Genomic DNA, 9,167 nt, shown 5'->3' on the forward strand with positions numbered 1-9,167 from the left:
CTGAAAGGATTTTTGTTGCTTTTACTGAAACTGGAGAGATGGTGTCGCTTAGGTGTTGGCTTTTCCAATTCAATTGTTTTTGTCCAGATCCATCCCCTTAGCACATTCTGAATGAAAGAGCTGAGTTTGCTCACGAGATAGGCTGCAGTATTTTAATTCCATGAAAACTATTTGGCACCCAAGAATGAAGATAATCCCAGTAGAACATCTAATTAGAAGAGCAATCCTCATATTCCCCAAGCAGTCCCCTCTTGATTTAGTTCAGACACAGAAATTTGCTTGTCATCCTTTGAAGTTCTAGCTTCTAGAATGAACCAGATGTGTAATTTTATTAAAGCATTTGTATTTTAGAGAATCCAGCAGAATAAATACTGTTTATTCATAGATTGTCACAACATTATGAGGCATGTATATCACTGCAGTCAAAGTACTGACACATCTGAGAAGGGAGGTTTGGGGTGTGCCACTCACAACTGATCAAGTAAAATACTCCACTGCCTGCAGTAATCCTGATTTAGTGCAGTGACATCTTGCTCCTACTCTGAGGGGAAACTCATCCCAGCTCATACCTGGCTGCAAGAGTCCGTGTGAAGCAGCATTGTTTTGAATATAGAGTCTGACTGAATTAACTGTGGGCAAGATGCTTGGATGCTCTGGTTTTCCAGTGCTGGCAAAAAGTCTGCTGGATCATGTTTTGAAATCCTGCCCTGAAGATGGAATTAGATATATACTCCAGCCAGTTCTGTCCCTGAACCTGTAACAGACCTCCTGCAAGGCTTGCAAATCTTTGTAATTTCAATTCTGATCAAATCTGATGGCATGAACTTGTGCTCCTGTGTAGACCCTGATGGCAAAACATTCCCCAGCAGTGCTTTGACATTTGCCAATGGCAGATGAAAGACTTCTTGGTTCTTCAGGATCAGCCCACACAATGCTGAGATGAGGGAGTATTTCAGAGAAATCCTGCAAGTCAAATACAAACCAACTGTCACAAAGAAAACAGCTGTGAAGCCCCCGTGATTCCTGCTGTGGTGCAGGGGATGGATTAGGAGCCATGTGAAGCAGGGGTGTGGGCCTGCCTGCAGCAAGAAGAATTCTGTAGTGGTGGTTGTAGTGACCGCCAAAGGGACTTGTGCAATACAGGTACTTAGTGTCAGTACTTCATAGAAACTAAAATACCTGGCTATTTTGATTCAGCATCTTTGTATCACTTGCCCCTTTTGTCTGTCGTGTTCAAGATAAGTGTAGCCAGGCAAATGTTGGAGTAGAGCAGTTACACAAGGATAAGCAGAGAGTGCTATTTATATGCCTGGAGAAGCAGAGAAGGCTTAAAAGACAAATGTTTTGCTTAAAATTCTTTCTTATGAGCAGCTGAGAAGGTTGAAGACAGGCTGAATCCCCACACAGACAGAGGAGGACATGCAGACCTTGGAGCCAGTGAAATTTGTCATAGTCTTTTGAATTAGACTCTTCATTTCCCAAGGCCAAGGGTGGTGATTTCCAGAGAAGCATCTGCTTCTTTGGGTAGGTTGGGCCTTGCATAGGCAGCATGGGAACAGAATGCAGGAGGGGGAGGCTGAGAGAAGACTGAGAGAAGATGTAGCAGATGATTTTCTTTCCATGGTGGCCATGTAACTGGATTCTCTTATTTTGCAGAAATTGTAATCCAAATGCGATATGAACAAGGTGTCTGGTTTTGCCTCCTGGTGTTAAAGGCTGTCTTCTGAAACAGGCTTCAAATGGAGCTGAAGTTCCTGCTTCCTTTGTGCACCAGTGAAGCCTCATGTGAGTTTAACTGGAGTATTGTTCTTGTGTCCTGTTTTATATGTTTAAAGGCTACATGGTTATAGCAGCCTGGCATTGTTGATAAAATAATACACAGAACAATAATAGAAATAACTGCCATTTTGATGTATAGATCCATTGTCCTCCATGAACACTGGCAATTAGAGAGCCATCTGCTTAGCTCTGAGGACAAACAAAGAAGAAAACTGAAAACCACACATAATTTGGAGATGGCCCTTGGAGAGTTAATGAAAAGAAAACCAAAATAGATTCAGAGCTTTGCCTGCTTCTGAAGGGAACTGGGCGGAGCATTTGGACTTGCTCTGTGGAGAGCTCATCATAACTGTCGCAAGGACTAATTGGGGCAGTGGGGGCTGTTAAAGAAAATTATGTAAAATTTGATGTCTGTAGGTTTCCTCTGGCTCCCCAGAGCATCATCGCAGTAAATAAGAAATTTGCCTGCAGAGTTTAGATGCTAAGAGCAGTGGTTTCCACAGTAAAACTCTTGAGGAACACTGCATGTCATTCACTCACTGGATGACATAAGTACCAGGATCACTTTGTAGTCATTCTCTGGTTCTGGATTTGCTGTGTGCGGGAGTAGAGGGAGGCTGTGAGAGGAGGGGGCCAGGATTTGGGGGGAAGGGACAAAAACCTTCCAGGAAGAAAAGGCTGCTGCAGCGCCTGAAGAGGCTTTGATAGGAAATGGATGTGGAAACGCAGCGGTGATTCCTTGTGAAAACTGTTTAAGAGGGATAGGTTGCCGCGTCTCCTCCCTGTAGGTAGAGGCTCGGCATCCTCTGACGATGGGAAAGACCTAAGGACGATACTGCATCTTCTGAGCTGGAGAAAGAGGCAGGGAAGCCCCGCTTTTCCCCTTTTCCGAGGAATGGCGGGGCGGAAGGGGGGATGCAAAGGGGTCTTTCAAGTACCTAGGCGGAGGGCAGGGAGAACGGCTGCGGTAGTCACCGAGAAAGGGACAACGCGCTCGGCTTTCCCAGCCTGTGGAGAACTTGCCGTGTGCGGAGGGGCCGGGATGGAGGGGAGGGAAGGGGAGGGGGCGGTGGCGGCGCTGCGGGGGGAGCGCAGGGCGGTGGGGGCGGCGGCGGCACCGCCCCCGGGGGCTCGCGGTGACGCAGCTCCCGGCGGGGCCCCCCGCCCGTCCCCTCCGCCCCCAGTCCCCCTTTTAAACAGCGCCGAGCCGAGCGGAGCCGAGCCGAACCGAGATGAGGTCGCCGGCGCTGTTCGCCCTCCTGGGCGCCGCCGCCCTGGCAGGTGAGCGGGACCGCGGGCACGGCACCTCCCGATGGATGGAGCGGCAGGCGAGGGAACATCCCCGCCGGGCGCGGGGTGCGGGGCGGGGATGGACGGGCTCCCTCCTGAAGGGGTTCCCGGCGGGGTGACGCCGCCCGCGGGTGCGGGGCATCGCGCCCGGCCCGCCCTGCGGCAACCCCGGGGTGCGGGGGAGGGCGCGGTGGGATGGAGCTGCGCGAGGAATCGGCTGCTCTTCCTTTATTTTTATCCCAGTACAGCATCTTTCCACAAAGACTTCTCGGTGTCATTTTATTACAAGGGTACCGCTTTTTTTTTTGCCAACCAGTGCTTGGTACTGATGGTAAAGTATCAGCACTGCAGCTTTAACTAGCAGGATTTTTACAAATATTTTTTGTGGCATGCAGCATTAAATATTAAAATCCCACCGTGAAATGAACATTAAACACAATAGAATGAGGCGATGGCTTGGCTTTATGGTACATACTACATCATTGCTTGAAAGAGTCAGTGTCATTCTGGGTTGAGTAATTTGGCTTTAGGTCTACCAGAAGGCTCCACATGGAAATGCTTCTGGGACTTGTGCAGAGACTGTAAGGAAGTTGACTACCTTCACGTGCCTTTATTGAAATCAAAAGGGGAGGGTGGAAGATGCGGGAAGAGACCCCAACGCAGAGAATCTCACCAGACTTACTCCACAGATCTATGGGAATTTATTATCTTTTTTTTTTTCCTGTTTATGCCATCAAAGATCAGGTACTTCTTTATATCCTTTGCGGCTGTCTTGCTTTCATATGTTGACTCAGTGAAACATTAACTTCAAGAACTTTCTAGTGCTCCTGCAGGTCTATATGCCAAAGTTTAGTTATCCTTCCTAGGAAGACATTGCTGACGTTTTTGTGAGGAATGACACTGCACTGAGTCATCAGCATTAATGAAAGAAAACCATGTGGGGATTTCATCATAAACCCACCCAGAGATCTGTCTCAGTCTTGGAGATGAAAACAAAAGTTGTGTGGATTTGTCCTGCATTTCTTGTCGTTTTTCATGATATTCAACAACTCTCAGCACTGAGGCAAAAATCAAATAATCTGATCATGACTGCCTGGGCAGACTTGGTTCAGGAGGGTAAAGCAGACCCAGGCTTTGCTTTACTTTGTAGGTTTGTGGTCTGTTCTTTTCTGCATGGACAGGGGAAAGGTTTCCCTTTTGGCATGTGTTCTGACTTTGTTTCTCCTATGAAACCTTGCAGTTACACCATCTGCTGGGTCCCTGCGAGCCCGCTGGGTGGGTGCCCTGCTGCCTGACTCTGTTACTGGTGTCAGGGGGGAGCACATGTGGAGAGGAAGGCAGACACATTGGCCAGCCATCTTCACCTAGCAGGTAGCCCTAAGGGAGCTCTTGCCAGCTGGCCTGGGCTGGCACTGCGAGCACCGGTGTGAAGTGGCCATGCTGGCTCCTCACTGGCTTCCTACCTCAGCTCTGGCAGAGCAGCTGCCTCAGTATATTATTGCAGGCTGTGTGATGGATTGGATGCTCATCTTATTTCTGCAGGCAGGTTAATATGACATATGCCCAATGCCATTTGCTTCTTCTGACATTGTTATGAGAGCCTGATGCTTCCTCTCTGTGTGTGTCAGCTTTTGCTGTTAACTAGGCACTTGCTGAGACATGAGCTTTTGGATGACCTGGCAAAGGCAGTGAACATACCCTGACTTCATATTACTGTGGCATTGATGGCTCGAGAGGTAGCCTGAAGTTGGCACCTGTAGTAGCAAAAGATGTTCAGAAATTGGTCTGTTCTTTGCTTTATCACATCACCTGGGTGTAACTCACAGGAGAGGTGCTGTGACTGCATCACTAAAAGGACAAAATCAGATGTTTGCCCTTGTGCATGTCGTGATTTCTCATGGGGTGGAGGACCAGAGGGGCCTCTCCCAAGAAGAGGCAATGAAGCAGGTCATCCCCTCTGCTCACATGCAAGTGGTGACTGTGAGCAGCTCATGCCATTAGAGCAGCATCTCCAGAATCTGTGGGGTCAAGAGAGTGCCCTTTTAGTGGATAACACTTTTTTTTTTAGTAGAAGGCCAGTCTCTTGCCCCCCACATGCATGTGCATCCTTATCCTCCATGCTCAGATGGATCCTGCAGGCAGGCTGGACTGCAGCAGCGTCAGTGCTGTGCTGTGTGATAGTTATTTGCATACTGGGTTAGTAAAGGAGCCTAAAGCCTGGCTCTGTCAGCAATGAACACAAAAGGTGTGGGAGAGGGTTGGCTCTGAGCACAATCTCCCCCCACACACCACCTGGCATTCTGGGGAGATGATGAAGTGCTATTTTAGGGGAATCCCTTCTGTGCTATCCTTGTGTGGGTTCCCTTCTGTGATCTCAGTTGTGCACGCAGAGAAGAGATGGGGGCTGGAGAAGCACGTTCCTACGTATGTGTTTGGGGGAGCAGAAATAGAGGGTGATAGAAATATCAAGAGAGTTAATACTGTGTTATGTTCAGCACTGAGTGCTCAAGGGGATGTCTGCTTCCTCTGCAAACACAGAAAATAAAGGTTTTATTGCTTTAAATAGTGCAAGGCTGCATGCTCCTGTGTGCTTTGCAGGGAAGCTTCCTTGGGACAGTGCTAGCTCTCCCGATGCTGTAAGGTAATCTGACCTCCTTTGTCTACGTGATGTTCTTTGTGTTCATCTGCTACAGATCTCGCCGTCCCAACCAAGCAATATTGCAGAGAGAGTGATAGTCATATTTAAGACTATCCTGACTCGTCTAAGAACTTCAGAACTGCACCCCAAGCTGTGTGTTTGTGTACTCTGCTTCTGTACTGTGTGGGAAGTCTGTGAAGCCATGGTAGAATAGGGCTTGCTTCTACATAGTCTTGTGCTGCTGGCAGGCGTTCCTAACTTCACTTCTGGAAATCTCAAGCTGGATGAGAATTGACACAATTAATAATACCCAGCAGCCAAGCTCATTAACTGCAGCAGTGATGGCAAAGTAAACCAGAATGGAGGTTTTGTTGGCAATAGCTTCTTTACGAAAGCAAATACCTTTGACCAGGTACAATAGAAGTGGCACAAGGAGGGGTTAGTTACCCTGCTTGTCCTCAGGACAAAGAGAGATGTGTTGTACTGCTTTCTTATGGAGTAGTTTTCCGCTGGGATTTGGGGTTTTTTGCTTATTTCTTGAATTGATAATGGAACACTCAGTGAATGGAAATTTTCCTGTGCCTTCTGGCTCTCCCCTTCCCTGCAGCCTCCTATCCAAGCTGCTTTAAAGTCTTGAAGAATGGTCTCCTATTGGCAGGGGGGGTTGCACCTAGAGCCTCTTGCAGAAAACAAAAGGTTCTTGGGGTGCAAACAGGCCTTGCCTGTTTCCTGTTTGGGGTGGGGTTTGGTTTGGGGTTTTTTTTGTGTTTTGGTTGTTGGTGTTTTTGTTTGTTTGTTTGTTTTGGTTGTTTTGGTGGTTTGGGTTTGGTTTTTTGTTTCTTTTTCTTTTTGTTTGTTTTGTGTTTTGTATGGGGGGTTTTTTCCTTTTTTTTTTTTTGTTGGTTGGTTTTTTGGTAGTGGGGTTTTTTTGGGGTGGGATTTTTTTGGTGGTGTATATTCTTTCAGTGCTAGAAATGATAACATGCCTCTTCTCTTGTGCTATGCTGCAACCTTACATTGCTTTTCCATCCGAAAAAGGGAAGATTTAATGTGGAATGTGCCTGGTTTCCTGACCAGCCAACCCAAAACTAAAGCTGTCTCATCAGACCAGTTTGACTGAGAACTCCTGTCACCGATGCTTGTTGCCAATATTAATGAGTCTGCAATAATTTGTTTTCCTTGCAGGTGTCAGCGCAGTTCCAGTAGAAAAAGACCATACTGAAGAAATGGTGAGTAGCTGTGTGTCAAAGCAAACTTCAGAAAATTATCAGTGACATATTCTCCATGTTCTGTCTCTAAACTCTCAGGGTAATGCTTCTTTTCCTAAGGGTAAAACTCCTAACAGATCATTGCTGATGTGGAACTTAAGAGTCCCTTTAGCTGTCAGAAGACACCTGTGTGCACTTCAATGCACTTGATGGAAAGAGAAGCTGTTCTCGTGTCAGTGTGGTGCTTCTGGAACTGTGCATTGTGCAGCTTCCTGAAAAATGAACTGAAATATTTGATAGAACATGATATTGTACTGTGTAGAGTGAGATGGCAACCTGAGGAAAGATAAAATATCTACAGTTACCAGCAGACTTTCTAATGCAGTCCTCTCATCTCCTGCTTTAGAAAGAGATTCTTAACCTGTATGATTAAATAAATGCCATCAGCTCAGACCCTCTGCACTGGTGGTTAATGTGATCATTTCGATTAGTAAACACCTGGTAATAACTAAAAACAGTTAAAAGATAAGGTCTATAAATGTTTTATTGTCTCTTCCCAGTCAGCCACCCAGATGGTCGACCTGAAGCTCTTGTACCCCCAGTGTTTGCTCACAACCAACAACTTCAACACTTGAAAATCATTTTATACAGAGGAGCTACGTTGGTAGCACTTAGAATTAGAGGAGGTTGTGTGACTTTCCTGAATCAGTTTCCTCTGCCTTCAGAAGACTATGCAATTGAATGTGAAGCACTAAAAAAGAGGCAGGGCTTACAGCACACACACATGAAAAGGTGTGGAGCAGGTCACTTACAGAGGACACAAAGGTGGGTTTGGTTTATTGGCAACCCAAACTACCTTTGCACCTTCGCCTCATTTGGACAGATCCTACAGGATGATTCTCATCCTTCGCATGTGTGTTGTGTTTGGGGTTTTTTTGTAGGGTGCTGTTACCTCATGTTGTTTGACTCTCCTTTGTACTCTCCTTAATATGTAAAAAGGTACAAAAGGAGCCTTTAACTGTGCAAACAAAAGGGGAGATAAAAAGAACTTGTGACTAGTCTCTTCTTACTGATACTGTGAAGAACAAAGCAGTTGTTGGCCAAAGGCACAAGAACTTGTGTTAGAGCTGGGGATTACTCAAAACTCATTAACAATAACCTGAACTCTAATCCTAAACTAGCTTTTCTACCAACTGGATCAGTAGTAAGGTTTCCATTTTTGCCATGAGAATTTATTTTCCTATTTTGTCTCTTCTAGATAACCCAGTGCATAGTGGAAGTTCTGTCCAATGCTCTGTCTAAGCCAAATGCACCACCAATTAATCCTGAATGCAAAGAAATCCTGAAGAAGAGTAAGTACAACATTACCTGGACTTGTCAAAGGAATTAAGATGGTTTCTGTCTTGCGTCGGAGCTGATGAACTGTTATTTCAGCCTGTGTGAAACTGGTGCCTCCAAATTTTGGTGTCAAAATTCTGATTTCCCTCTGTTTAGTCTCTCCCACTCAAAGAACAAACAGCCTGACCTGGTAGTTGTCAGGGATTCTTGGCTAACACTTGTGGCTCTCTACTTAAACCACCTGGAGAATCTGAGAGAATTTGACAGACTCTTTAGGTAGCCTGAGAAGTCAACAATTGTGACCATGTTTGGACCATGTGCTGAAGGTATTCCAGAGCTGTCTTCAAATTAAATCAGCACTTAAATGAACAAGGCAGCTGAGTCCATGAACACTGAAATCAATCTGTCTCCTCCTTGTTTATAGAGGGAATCATGCATGGCCCTCATACAGTCATCAGAAGAGAGTAGGGTTTACACTTTGGGAAAACATGTATTTTTATCTAACTCAGCCCCAGATTCCTAGGAAATGCTGAATGCCATCAAGCTTCGTTTATGACATGGTAATTTCAGGAAAAAATCCAACCCCCTGTATATTTGTCATGTTTTGGAAAATAAAAAACCAGTTACTGTAAAGAGAGGGTAAGCACCATATTTTTGTCCTTAGACAGATCTAAGAGTAGCAGATGATGAGAAACTTCTCATAAATAATGAGGTATTTCTAAATCTATGCAGCTGTTGTCTGAAAACTTTGAGGATTTGTGATCTATTTCTGATGTTACTCAGACTCAAGTGAAGCAGAAACATCTTCATAGAAGTATGTTGTTATATATACAGTCAAAGTCAGACTTCCATTTAACATTCCAGAAATAGTCGAAGGAACATGATTTGATTAAACATAACTATTGTAAAGCTAC

The 9,167-nt window shown here is 45.5% G+C and overlaps 1 protein-coding gene across 2 annotated transcripts in view; it reads left to right on the top strand.

Annotated features, from left to right (window-relative positions):
- The first annotated feature begins 1,656 nt into the window (after positions 1–1,656).
- The window catches only part of LOC114067256 (secretogranin-1-like), a 12,150-nt gene continuing 4,639 nt past the window's right edge, over positions 1,657–9,167 (top strand). Inside the window, exons 1-3 of one of the 2 annotated variants that reach the window (XM_027902565.1) lie at positions 1,657–1,785; positions 6,893–6,936; positions 8,174–8,267. In XM_027902565.1, the coding sequence (XP_027758366.1) occupies positions 1,740–1,785; positions 6,893–6,936; positions 8,174–8,267 (184 nt within the window). In that variant the 5' untranslated portion in view covers positions 1,657–1,739. Of the gene's footprint in view, positions 1,786–2,951; positions 3,061–6,892; positions 6,937–8,173; positions 8,268–9,167 lie in introns of those variants that run through there. The other variant, XM_027902564.1, reaches the window with a different exon arrangement.

Source organism: Empidonax traillii, unplaced genomic scaffold, assembly GCF_003031625.1.
Source record: "Empidonax traillii isolate 1590-97213 ecotype Southwest subspecies unplaced genomic scaffold, ASM303162v1 scaffold889:size374758, whole genome shotgun sequence".
NCBI lineage: Eukaryota > Metazoa > Chordata > Aves > Passeriformes > Tyrannidae > Empidonax > Empidonax traillii.